Source organism: Chanodichthys erythropterus, chromosome 4 (assembly GCF_024489055.1).
Source record: "Chanodichthys erythropterus isolate Z2021 chromosome 4, ASM2448905v1, whole genome shotgun sequence".
Lineage (NCBI taxonomy): Eukaryota > Metazoa > Chordata > Actinopteri > Cypriniformes > Xenocyprididae > Chanodichthys > Chanodichthys erythropterus.
Window position 1 is genome coordinate 8,615,001 of NC_090224.1, and position 20,851 is coordinate 8,635,851.

The following is a 20,851-nucleotide window of genomic DNA, read 5'->3' on the forward strand; positions in this document are numbered from 1 at the left end:
ATAGTCTATTTTACAAAAGGAGCCTGGAAAAGAAGGACTTCCTTCTTGTAGCACTAAAGCTCAGCGTATCCCCTGTTGGAAGTGAACCTCGCCCATGTTCAGCTTTCTCATGGGTTAATGTAGCTTCTTATCGCAGTGTTATGAAATAAATAGACTAGTCTTATGTTGACACCACTCTTAACTTATCAACAGTTTTAGTCTCAAAGTCAGTAATACAGTGCTCACATAATGGTTCTGATATCACATACATTTACCACAACAGTGATTTGTTCATATGCCAGATTTTATGCAACCATTCAAAAAGGCCTATTCCTGTCTGAGGTAACAAAGCTGTCAGATATTACAGAAAAGAGACAAACATAAAAAGATAGTGGAATATTTGACTAGGCTAAAATTATAAACATTTAACACTGTTCACAAGATCCCACTAATAAAAATAAAGAAAGTGTCATGGCATTGGTATGGACACATATCCAGAACAGTTCTTTGGAGTGCCATATGAATGAAAGTAGCATGATTGTGCTATACTTTACCATTGTACTACCATGATACACTGTAAAAAAGTTGAGAAAACTCAACAACGTGAGAAAACTAGCTTTAGGAGAATTTTGAGTATACTCAACTTATGGAAAAATGATTGCATCAACTAAACAGCTAAAGGTGGTCTAGGCTTTCATCAAACATAATAAGTTTTATATTGATCCAAGTTCACTGAGCTTGCATTTTATGTTAAGCTGAGCATTCATTTTACAGACAGTAATAGTATAACTTTCTTTCTTTGTCTAACGTGTGTTTTGGTCTGTTCAGCAAACTGAAGAAGTTATGTGGAGTTACTTATTCACCAAAACAAGTTGTACATACTCCTTGAAATACTCCTTGAAACTGAAGAGAACATTAGTCACTCAAACAGTGACTTGAAACATACCTTTTACAACAAAATATAATCAAAAACACTACATTGAGCTAAAACATCTATTAATTCTGAATAACAAAAATATATGTTATCATAAGTCCACAAAACATTCAAGCACATCTTCATTGATCAAACTGAGCAGCTTTTTAATTGGACCCTTAATATTGACATTGTATGTTATTGCTGTGTAAAATTTTAAGTTGCTTAAAGGATTAGTTCACTTTCAAATGAAATTTTCCTGATAATTTACTCACCCCCATGTCATCCAAGATGTTCATGTCTTTCTTTCTTCAGTCGAAAAGAAATGAAGGTTTTTGATGAAAACATTCCAGGATTTTTCTCCTTATAGTGGACTTCAATGGACTCCAAACGGTTGAAGGTCAAAATTACAGTTTCAGTGCAGCTTCAAAGGGCTTTAAATTATACCAGACGAGGAATAAGGGTCTTATATAGCGAAACGATCAGTCATTTTCTAAAAAAATGTAAATGTATATGCTTTATATAAATAAATTATCGCCTTCCAAGTGCTTCCACCAAAACCGCATTTCCGTATTCTTCAAAAAGCTTACTCTGTATGTCCTACGCCTTCCCTATTCTACTTACGGAACGAACGCAGCGCCAGTTAAATTTTTTCCGTAAGTAGAATAGGGAAGGCGTAGGACATACAGCATAAGCTTTTTGAAGAATACGGAAAGCGGAAGCACTTGAAAGATGATCATTTGTGTTTATAAAGCATATACATTTACATTTTTTTTTGAAAATGACTGATCATTTCGCTAGATAAGACCCTTATTCCTCGTCTGGTATCGTTTAAAGCCCTTTGAAGCTGCACTGAAACTGTCATTTTGACCTTCAACCATTTGGAGTCCATTAAAGTCCACTATAAGGAGAATAATCCTGGAAAGTTTTCGTCAAAAACCTTCATTTCTTTTCGACTGAAGAAAGAAAGACATGAACATCTTGGATGACATGGGGGTGAGTAAATTATCAGGAAAATTTATTTGAAAGTGGACTAATCCTTTAAGCTAAATTGGCTAAAATGGACTTACATTTTTATTTATTTATTTATTTATTTATTTTTTAAATTCTGCATTTCATAGTTTAATATCTTTTAAATTGATTTGGAAGTTGGATTTTTTTTGTTGTGTGCAAGGGTTGACCTGCATGATACCATTCATTTCAGATGTCAGTGTCATCTTGGTGGGAGTTAGTCCATATGATAGTTACTGTAAATCATATATATTTTTTATAATTAGAAGGTAAAAATAGAAATGTTGAACTTACATTGTAATAACATTGTAATAACTTTGTGTATTCACTTTATACAGTATACTACTTATTTCTAGGAAGAGAAACAACCATGTATGTTCTGTATTCTGTAAGTTTTGCATTAGTTTCAAAACTGCAGTGACTTCTTCAAAGGCAATATGAAAGAGCTTAGTTTGTAAGAATCTTACTGAACTCTGGTTGAAAAGACCAGGCTGAACTTTACTGATGTCTAAGATTGTGCAGTCATTCTGAAAAAACTCATCAGCTCTTCCTCTTTTATTGAGATACATGCATTCTGACTCCAAACTTCCTCAAAAGATACTGACCTCTGATGAAGGGGGAAAGTCATTCAGTCATTACTGATGACAAAGAATCAATATGTTGATTTTTACCCCTCTTTTTAAAAAAAAATCTCTTAATTTCAAGGTGATTTTTTTGAAAGCAGGCATGAGTAAAAATTCACTGCCCCGGGCCCTTAGAGGAACTGGTGTCTTCATGTGACTGGGATACACAGAGGGAGACTCTCTTTATGAGTTGCCCTTTGCCCACTACCACATTTCCATTTAGCCTCAATGGAGGAAGTAACTGAGGTAAACAGATGTTCATGGTTTATGTAAACGCTGGGCCTGGATCTTGTGCGAATTTCTTTATGCACAAGTTTGCTTATCTATACAAAGCAGCCACCACATGTATGTTGAGACATACAGTGATGTCACGTGATAGGGTTATTTAGTCAAACCCTTCAAATATTTGGATATGCTCATTCTGTGTACCATGAGGGCTGCGTACACCCACAAATGCCATAAAAATGTCAGTTAGTATACTTTTTCCGGTTGTTTCCGGCTCTTCCATCTCTGTGCGTGGTGTCCTGCTGAGACTTGCCTTTGATGAAAACCCCAGTGCTGTTAATATCTCTCATCTCTTTCTCACCCTTTCTGTTCTCTCTTTCTTTCCCTTCATCTTTTCTCATTCCTTAAGGCTAAGGCGGGATGGCTGTCCCACTTCTTGTCCCAGCTTGTCCCGTCTAAACTCTTTCTTGTGCACACAAGCTCCATATCTTTTTTATGTGTCTGCAGCAGCCCTGATGGTCACTCTCTGTCTTTTGTGAACCAGTGAGCTCAGATTATACTGTTCTGACATACAAGTCCTGCAAAGTGTCGCACTTGAACAGCCATCAGAACCTAGAGATGTAAAAATAAAGGGATTTATAGTAGAACTATTGTTCTTATCGTATTCTATTGTAATTTTTATACTTCAGTATTTTGTAGTGGAGGTATTTTGTACTTTACTTAGTATTATTGAAACTCAGTTGTTCAGTTACATTTCCAAGAAGAAAAAAAAAAGGTTTTTCTGTTATGTAAACTTTAAACTAGGAACCAAATGCATTTTTCAGCAAGTCATCTTGACAGTCTTTCCTATTTTACTGAGCTTTCAAATGGATCAAAATAAAGTCCAGGCTGAACTTGTATAGCCAATGATAATTTCTTATAAAATAATATTATTTCATTATATAAAAATAGCCTTATTGGAACATAACTACAATCATTTTTCCTTCTTGTAAAAAGACATCTCCACATTGACAGTTTGTGTATGAATGTTAGTTGATTTCTTCAGTCCATTTCTAAAACTAAGAAATTTTACCTTAAAATACTTAAGCACAATTAAATATGGAAACACTTTTTTATTATGATTGAATTATGTTATAATATAATAATATTGATATGTTTAACTGAGTAAAATGCTTACAGACAGTCTTCATATTTTCACTTTAAGTATATTTTCTCAGTATTTTAGATTAAATGTGACCATATCGAAAACTTAACTCATTAAATAGATTTATATGTTTCTTAAATGTTTTTCAAAGTCTCTTTCATGCTCTATTTTATGCTCACCAAGACTATACGCTCTAAAAAATAACTGTAAAAAACTAAACAAATTTACACAGTAAAATACCATTTTCCATTGAAACAGTAATATACCGTTAAAACAATGTATTCTGGAAAATATTATTAGACATTTTCGAGGAAAAAAGTAATCTATAGACTACTTTCTTGAAAAAGACAAATATTACCCAGAATGCATTGTTTTTACAGTATATTACTTCTGTATATTACAATGCATTATGTATGTTACAGTGCATTCTGGGTAATATTATTTGTCGTTTTCGAGAAAGTAGCCTATAGGCCTCTTTCTTAAAATGAGAAATATTACCCAGAATGCATTGTTTTATAGTATATTACTGTTTCAGTGGAAAACGGTATTTTACTGTGTAAATTTGTTTTGTTTTTTTACAGTTTTACTTATTTGATAAAAAATACAGTAATATTGTGAAATATTATTACTATTTAAAAGACCGGTTTTCTATTTCAGTATATTATAAAATGTAATTTATTCCTGTGATGGCAAACCTACTTTCAACAGCCATTACTCCAGTGTTCATTGTCACATGATCCTTCAGAAAATAAATAATCCTAATATGCTTATTTGGTGCTCAAGAAAGATTTCTTCTTAGTATCAATGTTGAAAACACTACTTTTGCTACTTAATATTTTTGTAGAAACATATTTCAAAAGAATGTTTTTTATAACTATAAATCTTTTGTTACATTGTAATTGTCTTCACTGTCACTTTTGATCAATTTAATGCATCTTTGCTGAATAAAAGTATTAATTTCTTTTAAAAAATCATACTGATCCCAAATTTTGAACGGTAATATAGGTCATGAATGGTTAAATGCTCTTAATGCTCAATGCTAGACTGTGAAAGTCGGTAATGTATGAGTGTTGTCAGCTTTGGCAGGCACCAGGCTTATCCCTCGTCAGATGGTTTTGTCTTGGTGTCGTACCAGACATGACTCCTGCATAAACACAGATTTTAGGCCACAAGTCTGTCTACTTCACGCGGCTCTTTTTGTGCAAAATTCCCAGAGTGTGATTCAGCGTGAGTGATGGGTGGCTAAATTACATGCTATCTGAGTATGTCTAGATGTAAAAGCATTGTGTTGTGCTCGTGAGAGGGAAGTATAAACCGCACAGAACTAGGTTACAAATATTTTTACATTTGCTATTATAGTTTGACCTACTTTATGCAGAATAAAGTATTGGTTGTGCTTATTAGGCAATAGAATTTTATGCACCATTTTAAAGCTTTGTAATACATTTTAGGGCCTTTAAGTAAAGATGCAGCTCCTTGTTGGTGCAGTTTATTCCTGTTTATTTCCTATGGAAATAAACCAATTTGTCTCATACATTTTTAAAAAAATATTTTCTCACCACATAATTATCATTTTGTGTGTATTCAGAACTTGTCCATTCAGCATACAAAATCCCTCTAAGAACATGTTTCATTTTGTTTTGCAGGCGTTGGATCTGGACCGCAGTGTATTGCACAAAATGAAGAAGTCAGTCAAAGCCATAAACAGCTCTGGTCTGAGTGAGTATTATAAACAAAGCTATTTGAAGACAAGCCTGCAAGGTTAGCAAAAAATGTGTAATGTCTGCTAACACTGTGGTATGCAGGGAATGAGACCAGAGGTGTTTTTTTAAAGGTGCCCTAGAATTAAAAATTGAATTTATATTGGCATAGGTAAATAACAAGAGTTCAGTACATGGAAAAGACATACAGTGAGTCTCAAACTCCATTGTTTCCTCCTTCTTATATAAATCGAATTTGTTTAAAAGTCCTCTGAAGACAGGCGAATCTCAACATAACACCGACTGTTACGTAACAGTTGGGGTGTACGCCCCAATATTTGCCAGCCCATGTTCAAAGCATTAGACAAGGGCAGAACATCTGGATGTGCACAGCTGAATCATCAGACTAGGTAAGCAAGCAAGAACAATAGCGAAAAATGGCAGATGGAGCAATAATAACTGACATGATCCATGATATCATGATATTTTTAGTGATATTTGTAAACTGTCTTTCTAAATGTTTCGTTAGCATGTTGCTAATGTACTGTTAAATGTGGTTAAAGTTACCATCGTTTCTTATTGTATTCACGGAGACAAGAGCTGTCGCTATTTTCATTATTAATCACTTGCAGTCTGTATAATTCATAAACACAACTTCATTCTTTATAAATCTCTCCAACAGTGTAGCATTAGCCATTAGCCACGGATCACAGCCTCAAATTCATTCAGAATCAAATGTAAACATCCAAATAAATACAATACTCACATAATCTGACACATGCATGCAGTATGCATGACGAACACTTTGTAAAGATCCATTTTGAGGGTTATATTAGCAGTGTAAACTGTGTTTATGCACTGTTTAAGGCAAGCGCAAGCTCCGTGGGCAGGGAGCATGAGCATTTAAAGGGGCCGCAACCTGAATCTGCGCATTTCTAATTATGCCCCAAAATAGGCAGTTAAAAAAATGAATTAAAAAAAATCTATGGGGTATTTTGAGCTGAAACTTCACAGACACATTCAGGGGACACCTTAGACTTATATTACATCTTGTAAAAAAACGTTTGATGGAACCTTTAATGAATGTCAATGAAGGAAAGGCTTCACTAGTGACTACACTGAATAAACTGCTTTTGTGGGAAAAAGCCTTATCATTTAATGAATCGACAGCCCATCGGCTAATCTTCAAGATGTTGACAGCAAGATGATTAACACTTTTAGATGCCCAGAAAGCTACTAAAGACATATTTAAATCAGTTCCTGTGACTACAGTGGTTCAAGCTTAATGTTATGAAGTGACAAGAATTTTTTTTTTTTTTTTTTTGGGCGGGGGGCAAAAAACAAAACAAAATAACAACTTTATTCAACAATATCTAGTGATGGGCGATTATAAAACACTGCTTCATAAAGCTTTGAAGCTTTAAAAATCTTTTGTTTCGAATCAGTGGTTCGGAGCGTGTATCAAACTGCCAAAGTCACGCCCCCCATTGGTGAACCACTGAAATTTCGAAACACTTATGACGTAACGAAGCCTCGTTTACTGAAATCACGTGACTTTGGCAGTTTGAGTGTTATTCTATAGTCTTTGAATAAGCTCACCAGTTCATTTTTGAAAAAGGTTTTTGAACAAAGAAATGTTTGTTCTAGTAACCTTATTTATCTAAACAATATCATATGATATATAACAATAGCCTGGACAAAGCTTTTGGTTTCATATTATACAGTGTCATTGTTACTCTAGTAGTGAGCAGGTTTTGTACTCTGTCACACATTCCTCTCATTCTTACCAGGAACAGCGATACCTGTTCTAGCAGGAACCTGCTTATTTCCCCTCTCTTTTTCTTTTTTTTCTTAATCCTGTGTTCCATGTACAAGTTTACAGCCAGATGATAGGTACTCTTTAAATCTACAAATAAATTAATACAATAAGAATCTCAGAGCTGTGTCCACATGAAATCAAAATAACCCCTATGTACTTTGTTAGTACACATTACTTGTCACATTGCGCAACCTTGCACTGAGAGTGCTGGGACACACTCACGCACACTCCTCTGGCCCTGTCCATTCCATCTAACCTGCATGTCTTTGGACTGTGCGTGGGAAACCGGAGCACCCGGAGGAAACCCACACTGACATGGGGAGAACATGCAAACTCTACACAGAAAGGACTCCTGGCTCAGCCGGAGCTTCCGTGAACCTTCCTGCTGTGCGGCGACAGTTCTACGTTCAGCTCAGACTTGCTCAGCTCAGGATGTTATATTTTTAATCATATGCTAAAACAAAGCAAGGCAGGGCACGTTTATTTATACAGCCCATTTCATACGCAGTGGCATTTCAAAATGCTTTACTTAGCCATGATAAAGAGAAAGAAATTAAAGACTGACAAAACTAATTTATTTAATAATTTAAAAATAAATATAAAAATTGGCGGTAATTCCTTCTTCGTGAAATGCCTCTAGTGAAGGAAGCAAACTTTGTTAGCACATTGTTTCCTCTTTATAGTAATCCAGATCTGCACAATACCTGGGAGTGGTTACTAAGCTATTTTCTACAGCACTCTGGTCATAAACTAGGAAGCATGTTCTTTTGCAAGCGGTAGGAATGGAAAAAGCCCACGTGACAAGAGTTTGCTAATGCCCACATGAAACACTGTGATAAGGTCAAGCAAAGTGCATTAAAAACAAATGAGCTTTATAAGGCAACTTTTGGAAAATGCATGAAGTACCATCAAACAGACATTATAATGAGGAAGGTAAATGAACAGTTTCTGTGTGTTTTCAGCTCACGTAGAGAATGAGGAGCAGTACATTCAGGCACTGGAGAGGTTTACAGATAACTCTGTGTACAAGGACGATCCTGATATGCCCAATCACTTCCTCAAATTTGCTGGTTTCACCAAGGAGCTCACTGGTCTCTTTAAGAACTTGGTGAGCTAGTCTCCGACATCCATATACTGTAGATCATTTCATGAGACACTGTGGGTTTACATGTAGAGTGTTTTTACACACTTACATGTAATTATATACAGACTATACACTTCAAATTGAATCTCCTCATATCTCTTTTTGTGCCCACAGCTGCAGAACATGAATAACATCATCACTTTCCCACTAGACAGCCTGCTGAAGGGAGACCTCAAAGGAGTAAAAGGGGTATGCAGTGTTGTGGGAATATATATATATATATATATATATATATATATATATATATAAAATCTTAATGACCCAAACTACAGTGTATATTAGGCCCTACATAAACATCTTTCGTATAAATAGAATGATCATGGTGGTTTGTGTAAGTGTTTATGGAATTATTTGACCTTTAAGTATCTTGATATGTTAACTATATTCTCATTTTTGCAGGATTTGAAAAAGCCTTTTGATAAAGCATGGAAGGATTACGAAACTAAACTGTAAGCACCCATTAGCCTCTTAATATCTCAGAAAAAATATAAACAGTGAAATGGGGTGTGATGTTCTTTTAGATATTCCAGTACCTCACAGCGTGATGCAGAAAAGAAATCACATTGACTGCAGAGTTTTAATGATTGTAGATCAGTTTATTTGGATCCATTATACAGAGGAAGGGGGGGGGGGGGGGCTATTTATTTCAGATGTTTGAGCATAATTCCTGGGCCTGTAGCATATCTGAAGAGCTTATGGCAATCTGGGGACATACCTTAAGTAAACATCAGCATCAGCATTTATGTTTTGTTTGTGCATTCTGAGGCATTGATGAAAGAGTAATGTTTGTGCATAGTTAAGTATATAAACTATTTTTTTTTTTTTTATGTCAATGCACTAAATTTCTTCACAGGAACAAGATTGAGAAAGAAAAACGTGAACATGCCAAACAGCACGGTCTGATCAGAACAGAGATCAGCGGAGGAGAGATCGCGGAAGAGATGGAGAAAGAAAGACGCCTCTTTCAGCTTCAGATGTGTGAAGTAAGGAATGTGGTTCATATGCAGCCAACGTCTGGGGAATTCCTTTTTTTTTTTTGAGTGGGCAGCAGTGGTGGTCCACTTCTTACCCCAAGTGTTTTGGTTTTGTTTTCTTTGTCTTCTGTGTTTTTTTTCCTGTTTTGCCTGTGTTCCTGTATGTATATATATATATATATATATATATATATATATATATATATATATATATATATATATATATATATATATATATATATATATATATATACATATATGGCTCCTGAAATTACCATCCACATAATTTCCTTCCTTCCCTTCTACTTTTTTCTTATTTTCAAAAGAAATTGCTGGCTTGAATGAATGAATTCAATGAAAGCAGCGCATTAATATAGAGTGGTGATTAAACTGACTTAAGTTGGAACTACCTGTGCATAAAACCAATCATTCCAGCCAATCAGAATTGAGTATTCAGACAGACCATGGTATAAACCAAAATGGAAGAAGTGGAAGAACTGGCAAGTCTGATGCCGTCCATGAGGATGAGATGCTCTGTAGTACTTAAAGCAGCTGGTGCCCATTTATATTTGGGTCAATAATTTTTTTATTAAGAAACTAATAATTTTATTCAGCAAGGGTATAATAAATTGATAAAAAGTCACAGTAGAGACATTTGTTACAAAATATTTCTATTTCAAATAAATTCTGTTTATTTGAACTTTAAATAATCCTGAAAAAAATGTATCATGTTTTCCACAAAATTATTTGAACGTTAGTGTCATACTGAGCAAAATTGTAACTGAACTTGTCAGCCATTAAACATCATTATTTTCATGACTTTAGCAATTAGTTTATAGCTTATAGTCTTATAGAAAGCAATTGAAATGATTGTTTCGTGCTGAAGTGTTTGATGTGTTTTGTTTTGCAGTATCTCATTAAAGTGAATGAAATTAAAGTCAAGAAGGGGGTTGACCTGCTCCAAAACCTCATCAAATACTTTCATGCTCAGTGCAAGTATGTTTATTTATAATATTATATAATGTTATATATCCCGGTAACAAATGTTTTAAATTTTTAAATGAGTCTTGACTGCATATTTCCTATTTCTCCACAGTTTCTTTCAGGATGGGTTAAAAATTGTGGACTCTCTAAAACCTTCCATGGAAAAACTTGCCACGGACTTGACCGCAGTGCGTTTTTTGATATTACTGTCTGCTCTTTTGAAGGTGTATTTTTTTGTTTAAGGCATAATCGTTTATTTCTTGTTTTTGTTATTGTTTATGTGTGAACTACAGAACAAGCAGACACAAGATGCAGAAAGGAAACAGCTGATGCAGCTGAGAGATACTCTCAAATCTGCCCTGCAGTCAGAGTGTAAGGAGGTGAGCCATTTCCAAATGACTGGAAACTATGATTGATAGGAAGATTTCTTAAATTCTGTGGTAACTCTTGTTGTTTTGTTTGTTTGTTTGTTTGTGTGGTGAAAGGACCCTCAGTCAAAACAGAATGCTGGCTATAGTCTTCACCAACTGCAGGGCAATAAAGCTCACGGCACTGAGCGCTCTGGGATGCTTCTCAAACGGAGCGAGGGGTGAGTTTGTCTGGTGCTTTAATGATATTCACGTGCATTATAAGTGCAGCATGACTTTTTTTAGGGCATTGAATGTTCTGTAAAGTTTGTGTGATGAAGGCTTCTCTCCACATTACAGACTGAGGAAGGTTTGGCAGAAAAGGAAGTGCTCTGTGAAAAATGGATTATTGACTATTTCTCATGGAACGGTAGGGGAACAAAACAGCCACTTTGTTCTAGAACTGCTTTCAGAGTTACGTTTTAGTTTTACATTTAGAGGTATAATTTGAGAAAATAACTTTGTAGATGCATATCAGAATATTTCCAAGGTGCATATATAATCTTTTTACATAATAGAAAAATGATTCCTTTCTCTTCATGGGTGTTTTTTCCCCCAGATATTTAAGTAACAATATTTTTTTTTTTTTATAAGGACCGGTCAATGAATATATTTTGTAATATAGTTTGTTCATATATTAATGAAAGTTACTTTTATGCAGATTATATATATATATATATATATATATATATATATATATATATATATATATATATATATATATATATATATATATATATATATATATATATGTAAATATATTAATTAAATATATTTAATATTAATATGTATATAATTTTAATAAATATAATTACTATGAGTTCAATAGATTATATAGAGTAGAATTATAATAGAATTATAAGTAGAATATATTATAATTTTTAAAATAGAATTTGTGAACAATATGTAAATGTTTATTAAATATATTTATTATACAACATATGTTTATGAATATTTATATCATTTTAATACATGTAGAATAAAATCTGTATAGCCCATTTGAGTTGGTATTGCCATTAGAGGGTAATAAATCCTAAATGATCCTATATTTTCTCTTTCTCTCTTGCTCTATCACTCGTTTTCTTGCAGGCCAACACACCGCCAGCAAACCTGAACCTCTTAACCTGCCAAGTGAAGCGTAACCCTGATGAGAAAAAATGCTTTGATCTTATATCACGTAATATACTTTTACAGCAAGCACAAGTCACAGCACAATACATTTATAAATCCAGAGCCACTATTCTCAGAGTCTGTCATGGCTCATATGGTTGGTTGATCATCTTTATTTTTTACTGGTCTCTTCCATATTCTAGATGACAGAACGTATCACTTCCAGACAGAGGACGAGGCAGAATGTCAAATGTGAGTGTGTGTGTGCTCATATGATAAGAGATGTTGCATGATATATATATATATATATATATATATATATATTTATATATAGATGAATAAGGGAGATATATATATATATATATATATATATATATATATATATATATATATATATATATATATATATATATAGATGAATAAGGGAGAGAATAAGAGATACATTTAATTTGTCAACAAAAAAGCCAAAATTTTTACCGAATGACACGTTTGGTTATACCAAATGACGATATTTTCAAACAATGCTAACAGGCTGATATTTAGCTAGCTAGTTAGCTTGCTAGCAAAAGGACAATCAAACCTTTTCTATTTGGTACAAGTTTTTAAAATATTAAAATATCTTTCATGTTTTATAGCGGTTGTACTGAATGACCTGATGTTTAAGGACATGCATATAAGCAAGTGAAAACATGAATTTTTCAAATAATTAAAAGAGAGTTAGTTAATTTGCTCCATGTGGTCCTTTGCAGGTATTTGAGTGATGCCACATCCTGTCACTTGATATTGACCGCATAACTTGATCCAAAATGGTCCCTTTATATTGGTTACTCTGAATGATATCAATTAAATAAATTTTTCCGGACGTTTTTTCTCATAATAAAGCAACAACTTCTACACATAATTTAAATACCATTTTGCACTATGTTGAAATATGATGTTATAAAATCATGCCAGAATAAAAAACATTTACATTTATTACATTTTAAGATATTTTAATTTTCTTTTGGACGGTTAAACCGAATGACCTTTTGACACTTCAAAATCTTTAAAATACCTTTCAGTAAAAGAGATCTAGTTGTACTGCCTTACATACTTTGGATGTCATATTTTTGTTTTTTTATTATTATTAAAGACTTTGGACAAAAAAAATGACTCGTTTTATATATATATATATATATATATATATATATATATATATATATGAATGTAATTATTATGTCCATCACCTCTATCTTTTAATCATTTGTATCTCTCTATTTCAGATGGGTGTCTGTGCTCCAGAATAGTAAAGAGGAGGCCCTGAACAACGCCTTTAAGGATGATCAGAACGAGGGCGAGAACAACATTGTACGGGAGCTGACTAAGGCCATTGTGGGTGAAGTGAAGAAGATGAGCGGCAATGATGTGTGCTGTGACTGTGGAGCTTCCAGTAAGCAATACAGGAGTGATGTAACCTTGTGGTTAAGTGGATTTACCACTGTGCACTTTTTTTTTAATAGAATTTGTAGAATTTAAATATATACACTAAAAAAAAAGTTTGGGGTCTGAAAAAATGTTTCCACTGTTTCCACAAAAAAAAGGCAGCACAACATTTTCAACATTGCAGCCTTAGTAAACATATAGATATCACTTATTTTTGCTGTAGTATGTATCATTCACAAAACAAAACAATGAGGCTTTTTATTAGAGTGGCAGGATTAACAGAAATATTCAAAGTGCTAAAATAATACAACTATAAATAATTTATTCACAAACAGCATCATTTAACATTTACTAAACATACAACTAAAATAGATATTTTAGAGAGCGTGATTATTGCCGTAGATCGTACTGCTTTTTTAAAATGAAAATCGACACCCTGTGTTTCCTGTTTTGCGTCTGGCCTTTCAACTTCTCTTTGTACATTGTATGAAACATAGACATCCCAGTAGAACTTGTTTTATTGTTATTTAGATCAAAGTTTTGATGATACGTCAGTGGCTTTTCACTTGTTATCACTGCAGATCCAACATGGCTCTCCACGAACCTGGGTGTGTTGATTTGCATCGAATGCTCTGGAATCCATCGGGAAATGGGGGTCCACTACTCCAGAATACAGTCTCTTACACTGGATGTCTTGGGCACGTCTGAACTCTTGGTAAATTCTTGTGCCAACTTGGTCCTTGTTTGGCAGAAATTGCAAAAATACAGTTTGTGACGGTATTTAATGTGTTGCAGCTTGCTAACAGCATAGGCAATGCTGGATTCAATGAAATCATGGAGGCAAATCTGTCAGCAGAGGAGATCCCCAAACCCAACCCTTCTAGTGACATGTGACTGAACTATTTTTTTTCTTTCTTGAATTTTTTCACTCATTATACATGTTGTACAGTAATAATAATGTATCTTTATTTAGATAGTAGATATTATAGATTTCTGCAAAAAGCACTAGACATTTTTTAGTCTACACATCATAAATCTCATTACATTTTCTCTCTTAATTGACCTTCAGGCAGGTGCGAAAAGACTTCATCACAGCCAAATACACAGAGAAGCGCTTCGCTCAGCGGAAGTATGCAGATAATGCAGCCCGGCTGCACGCACTGTATGACGCGGTAAAGTCCAGAGACATCTTCTCATTAATCCAGGTGTACGCTGAAGGATTGGACCTGATGGAGACCATTCATCAGACTAACCAACATGTGAGTCGTTGTGCTTTGTCTTTCTATTGAGTTCTACTGAGGGGCTGCTCTCACAAAAAGAGCATCTAACACCACACGTGTAGTCCAAAAAACAAATGACTCGTTAACGTATGCGATTAATTTTATCAGTTTAACACATTAAAAAATATTTAACACGTTAACACAGCATCCACTTTTTCTGGAATAATTTGGTTAGCGTTACATTCACGCTCCATTCAAGTGCCACAAGACAAACGAGAACATGCTGTCTGTGAATGTAGTGTCTGTGTGACAAACATGACGCATGCACAGAAAAACGCGCCAGTATCGAGTTCTCTTTCGCACTTGAATAAATAACAATACAGAATTATATTAAAATGCCCGTTTTGTCGAGTATCCTCATAAGAGCAGTCTTAAATGAGTTTAATAATGTCTTAAATTGAACTTAAAGAGTTGTGAGAAAATGAGATGCGTGTTCAACATAGACAGGTCTTTAAGTGACAGCTGCCTAATAAATCAAGTGCTGTAATGTCTGTCATTAATGTTAATCAAAGAGCAAATATAACAGAAAATTGTCGCTTTAATAGGATTAATCTATATTTATAATTTATGCAGTGAAGACTGTAAAGTGTTTGATACTTTTATTCAATATTTCCCACCTGTTAGACAGGTAGGAAGGCCACAGGTAAATATGACATTCATTATAATGGGTTTATGTGAAGATTTTTTAAGTCCACTTAAATTAAAGTTATTTTTTTTAAAGCGTAATAAATTTTGAAATCGATAGCTTTCAGTTATATTGTAATGCTGAATGTCTATCATTAAATTTTTAAATAAATCAATTTCATTGAGACATCAGTACCAGTATTAGTATGTCATACTAGCCTTTGTTCATAAAAAGATACCATTAAAGAAATATTTAAAAAATACACTGTTTTTAAGTTGTTTCTACATTCATTTGGAGAGTAACTGTGAAATTATTACAATAAAAAATATTAAAAACTCCAATGTTATGTTCAATGTATTTAATCACGATTATTTACAGAAAAATTGTGTGATAAATTAGTTAATTTTTTTAATTGATTGACTGCACAATTTATATATATATATATATATATATATATATATATATATATATATATATATATATATATATATATATATATTTATATATAATATATACACACAGTCAAATCAAAATTTATTCAGACACCTTCAACATTTCACACATTATTTATTCGCTATAGTTTAAAAAATATGACAAGAACTCAGAGTTAAACTGTGTCAGAAAAAATTAATCTTAATTATGTCAGATAACACTTAAGCAAAACATGGTCAGGTCAAAGTGTCTGAATAAGTTTTGGTCCCAAATGTTTATCAATTTTACTGGCAGTCCACTGTATGAAGAATTTTTGGGTATGTCAGAGTTTGCTTTATTTTGCTATTATTATTATTATTATTATATCTAATGTCTGAATAATTTTTGGTTTGACTGTACATATATAATTCTGCCTTTCACTTACAGGAACCAGGTGAGACAGCGCTCCATCTAGCAGTACGAATGGTGGACCGGAACTCACTCCATATTGTGGACTTCCTTGTACAGAACAGGTGCTCTGCTGATGCTCTGTACTGCAGCTAAAAGTATTAATACTATTAACACATGGATTTTACATATTATGAAGACATTTTCCATGTCCAATATGTGTGTGCATATGTTTGTGTATGCAGTGGGAATTTAGACAAGCAGACTGCCAAAGGAAACACCGCACTGCACTACTGCTGCTTGACTGACAATAGTGAATGTATGAAGCTGCTGCTGCGGGGAAAAGCATCTGTCATCATTAGTAAGAGTTCATATAATCTGCTGCTTTAACCTCAGGAATTCTAACTACACAAAAACATTATTTAAAAAATTTAAATAATTGATAGATAGATAGATAGATAGATAGATAGATAGATAGATAGATAGATAGATAGATAGATAGATAGATAGATAGATAGATAGATAGATAGATAGATAGATAGATAGATAGATAGATAGATAGATAGATAGATAGATAGATAGATAGATAGATAGATAGATAGATAGATGTTCTATACAAAGAATATTTTTTCTTTGGTCATGTCTGAAAACGAGAAAAAAGTGTCTGAAAATAGAAAAAAACTAGGGGAAAAATAAATGTGATTTTCTTGCAGCTAATGATGCAGGAGAGACTCCTCTGGATCTGGCGCAGCGTCTCAGATACTCAAAATGCGAGGAGCTGGTGGGTATTTTGTTATCTTGAGTGCAGTTTTTAATGCCAGCATTTTGCTTTGTTCTTTTCTTGAGAGCAAGTTCATGGTCTTGCCTGAGATGGTGTTCAAGCAAATTCCTCTCCAATGTGTTCTTCTGTGTTGTGTGATTGACAGCTGACTCAGGCGCAGACAGGGAAGTTTAATGTCCATGTGCATGTGGAATATGACTGGCGTCTGCATAATGATGACCTAGATGAGAGCGAGGATGAGATGGAGGACAAGGTTAACATGCTTTTCATGTACACAAAAGATCAGTTATACTATCTTTAAGATACAGTGTATTCAGCAAGGATGCATAACATTTTTCGGAAATTACAGAAAATACATTTATAATGTAACCAAAGAATCTGCTGTGCTTTTGAACTTTCTATTTATCAAAGTATCCTGAAAAAATGGAAAAAAGTGGAAAAAATATTAAGCAGCACAACTGTTTTCTACATTGATAATAAGGTTTCTTGAGCAGCAGATCATCATATTAGAATGTTTTCTGAAGGATCATGTGACACTGAAGACTGGAGTGATGATGCTGAAAATTCAGCTTTGCCATCACAGGAATAAATGACATTTTAAAATATATTCAAATAGAAATCAATTCTTTAAAATTGTAATAAAATGTCATAATATTATTGTTTTACTGTATTCTTGATCAAATACATGCAAATAAATCCATGCCATTGATTTTGGGTTTCAGCCTATTCCCATCAGGCGTGAGGAGCGTCCAATAAGCTGTATTGTTCCAGGCAGTGGCCCCATGATGCCCAACATGAGCGCTCTGGCACGGGACGTGGCTAACGTGGTCAATAACAAGCAGAGGGCTTTTATTCCTAGCATGATCTGCAATGAGACTTACGGCACCATGCTTGATATTAGCCCACCACCATTGGGTTTACCTGGTATTCCTCTTCTACCCCCTCGTACCTTAGGAAGAGGTGAGTAGAATTCAGGCCTAGTGAGTTGAGGATTTTCTGGTAGTAAATTCTGATTCTTGTAGCTTGCCTACAAATGTAGATTCGGTAAACACATATAAATTGCATATATTATGTGTGTTTGTGATGTCAGGGTGGAGTCCTCCCATGGAGATGGCTGGGAGGCAGAGATCATGTTCAGACCCTTCAAACCCTCAGACTCCAGAAAGTAACAACTCAGTATATGGTGAGCCAGACAACCATTTCTATATATATTACAATTTGTTATATATAAATTCCTCGCCAAGGTTACATTTATTTGATCAAAAATACAATAAAATTGTAACATTGTGAGATATTATTACAACTTAAAACAACAGTTTTCTATGTTAATATATTTTATTATAAAAGTGATTTTTTCCTGTGATGGCAAAGCTTAATTTTCAGCATCATTACTCCAGTTTTCAGTGTCACATGATCCGTTAAAAATCATTCAAATATGCTAATTTGTGAACATATCTTATTATTTTCATTGTTGAAAACAGGTGCTGTTTAATATTTTTGTGGAAATCCTAATAAATGTTTTTTTTTTTTCAGGATTCTTTGATTAATAGAAATCATTTATTTGAATTTGAAATCTTTTGTAACATTTTAAATGTCTTTACTGTCAGTTTGATCAAGTTCAGTGCGTTCTTGCTGATTAAAAATTAAAAAAAATTAACGACCCCAAATGTTTTTTTGGTAACACTATAAAATAAGTATTAATTTGTCAACATTAATTAACTAAACATGAGCAATACTTTTACTGCATTTATTAATCTTAGTTAATGTTAATCTCAACATTACTACATTTTTAAGATCAAAAGTTGTATCTGTGAAAATGAATGCACTGTGAATATGGAAATTTTTATTAACTAACATTAACAAAGGTTAATAAATGGCTGTAAAAATATATTATTCATTGTTATCTTATGTTAGTTTACGCATTTTAACATGGTAGCTGGTTTGTTGCTCCATAATGCTCTACCAGATCTACCGGCTGGTCATTTAAACAATTAAAGCCACCTTGGACCAACTAGAAACCAATAGAATCCAAAATCCAAACTGGTTTTTGCAGGTTTTTCTTGCAGGCAGATGCATAAGTCATTAGCATAACAGGTTTTGTCTCTCCTATAGTTCTCCCCCCTGCTCCGCCTCCTCCTCCAGCTGCCAAGAGACCACCGCCTCCAGATCCAAAGGCAACTCTTCCCCAAGTTCCTCCGATTCCACCTGCACCCACCGCACCCCCAGCTATACCGCCCGTTCCAGTTAGACCAGCGTCCATAGTGCCACCTGCTCCAGTGTTGCCCAATTCATTTTTAAATAAACCCCCACCTCCACCTATACCCACACTGCCAAAAGCCCCTGCACCCAAGCCATTGAAATCCCCTTCTAGGTAAGATGTCACCTCCCAGTTTCATTATAAATAACATTTATCAGATGCTGTTTTTTAGAGATTTCAGGTGTTGGTTTTGTAGCATTGTCTACATTATGTCAGCTGCACTGTTCTGTGTATTTCTTCAGGGATACTGTTGGTCCATTTAGCAAAGATGTAAATGTAAATAAAGCTTCACCCAGTGTCCCCCGACCAAGTGACAAAACAGGTTAATATAATAATATTTATATACATGATAATTATAAACTAAAGCCAAAAAATGAAGTCTAAATGAAAAGGTTTCCTCCAGACTCTGGGCCGCCATCTGCCTCTGCACCAGCTCCTGTTCCTGTTCCTGCCCCCAAACCCAGAACGGCCCCACCTGTAAGTCACCTTTAAACATTAAAATTACAGTTCGTTCTTTAAAATAAATGCCACTTGATATTTTGTTACCATACACATTATTTGCGTATTATTTGCTAAAACATTTGCTTTTCAGAAACAGAGACCTAAGAGGGTAAAGGCCATATATAATTGCAAGGCTGATAACGCAGATGAACTGACCTTCTCAGAAGGAGAGGTGATAATAGTAGATGGAGAGGAGGACAAGGAGTGGTGGGTGAGTATAAAGCCATACTTACACAGTGCATGCCCAGATCAGCTGACTGAATCATGTGTGATCTTGATGGCTCTTCCACGTGTCCTACAGGTGGGCCACATTGATGGGGAGCCGACCAGGAAGGGCGTTTTTCCTGTCTCGTTTGTTCACTTCATCACTGACTGATGTCATACACTGCTGTCTTACGAAGATCACACATTCAGACTTTTTGTAACAGAAACCTGAGACCACTTATTATTTAACAATGGATTCGCCAGTTGGCCATGTTTATGGCTGAATGGTGGTGTACGGGACATTTACAAACATAAGACCTCAGGAAATGTTTAATTTTTTTTATCATTTATTCTGATTACAAGTGCAATTACCTCTAACTTTAATGCAGAAATCTTCTATGTACTGCGATGAGTGCTATGCATAATACGGGGACCGTTTGTTTTTATAAAGCTAATATGTTTGGATCCTTAATCTCATCTTTATAGAGCTTTTTGTCTATATAAGATATCAGTTGCAGAGCAACTCTTATTTTGCATAAGTTGACATGTTAAACCATGTAGCTTGTATACAAGTTATGTTCCCAAACAAGCCATTAAACCTTTTACTCTGTGCATTTAAAAGACTGGTTTTGTTTTCAGCACTAGATATATATTTTTACAAAAATAACTGACTAAAGTGTCAAAGTAGTGGCTTTGAAGCAGTTCACAGTAATGTTATTCATTTTAATAGTTTAACTAACTACGATTGAAAAGTTGAAACCATTTTCTACTTTAATATATTTTAAAATGTCATTTATTCCTGTGATGGCAAAGCTGAATTTTCAGCAGGCATTACTCCAGTCTTCAGTGTCACATGATCCTTCTGAAATCATTCTAATATGCTGATTTTGTGCTCAATAAATAGTTATTATCAATGTTGAAATCAGTTT

The 20,851-nt window shown here is 34.2% G+C and overlaps 1 protein-coding gene across 1 annotated transcript in view; it reads left to right on the forward strand.

Moving 5' to 3' along the window:
* asap2b (ArfGAP with SH3 domain, ankyrin repeat and PH domain 2b) overlaps nt 1-20,555 on the forward strand; it is a 21,091-nt gene extending 536 nt beyond the window's left edge. Inside the window, exons 2-28 of the mRNA XM_067383955.1 lie at nt 5,542-5,614; nt 8,377-8,522; nt 8,673-8,747; nt 8,958-9,007; nt 9,412-9,541; nt 10,443-10,528; nt 10,629-10,704; nt 10,810-10,896; nt 11,002-11,105; nt 11,224-11,293; nt 12,013-12,100; nt 12,237-12,285; nt 13,296-13,462; nt 14,037-14,170; nt 14,251-14,345; nt 14,525-14,714; nt 16,219-16,304; nt 16,425-16,540; nt 16,893-16,960; nt 17,106-17,213; nt 17,683-17,920; nt 18,051-18,143; nt 19,073-19,331; nt 19,460-19,539; nt 19,621-19,694; nt 19,810-19,929; nt 20,020-20,555. Of these exons, the coding sequence (XP_067240056.1) occupies nt 5,542-5,614; nt 8,377-8,522; nt 8,673-8,747; nt 8,958-9,007; nt 9,412-9,541; nt 10,443-10,528; nt 10,629-10,704; nt 10,810-10,896; nt 11,002-11,105; nt 11,224-11,293; nt 12,013-12,100; nt 12,237-12,285; nt 13,296-13,462; nt 14,037-14,170; nt 14,251-14,345; nt 14,525-14,714; nt 16,219-16,304; nt 16,425-16,540; nt 16,893-16,960; nt 17,106-17,213; nt 17,683-17,920; nt 18,051-18,143; nt 19,073-19,331; nt 19,460-19,539; nt 19,621-19,694; nt 19,810-19,929; nt 20,020-20,094 (2,937 nt within the window). The 3' untranslated portion in view covers nt 20,095-20,555. The remainder of the gene's footprint in view (nt 1-5,541; nt 5,615-8,376; nt 8,523-8,672; nt 8,748-8,957; nt 9,008-9,411; nt 9,542-10,442; nt 10,529-10,628; nt 10,705-10,809; nt 10,897-11,001; nt 11,106-11,223; nt 11,294-12,012; nt 12,101-12,236; nt 12,286-13,295; nt 13,463-14,036; nt 14,171-14,250; nt 14,346-14,524; nt 14,715-16,218; nt 16,305-16,424; nt 16,541-16,892; nt 16,961-17,105; nt 17,214-17,682; nt 17,921-18,050; nt 18,144-19,072; nt 19,332-19,459; nt 19,540-19,620; nt 19,695-19,809; nt 19,930-20,019) is intronic.
* The last annotated feature ends 296 nt before the right edge of the window (nt 20,556-20,851 follow it).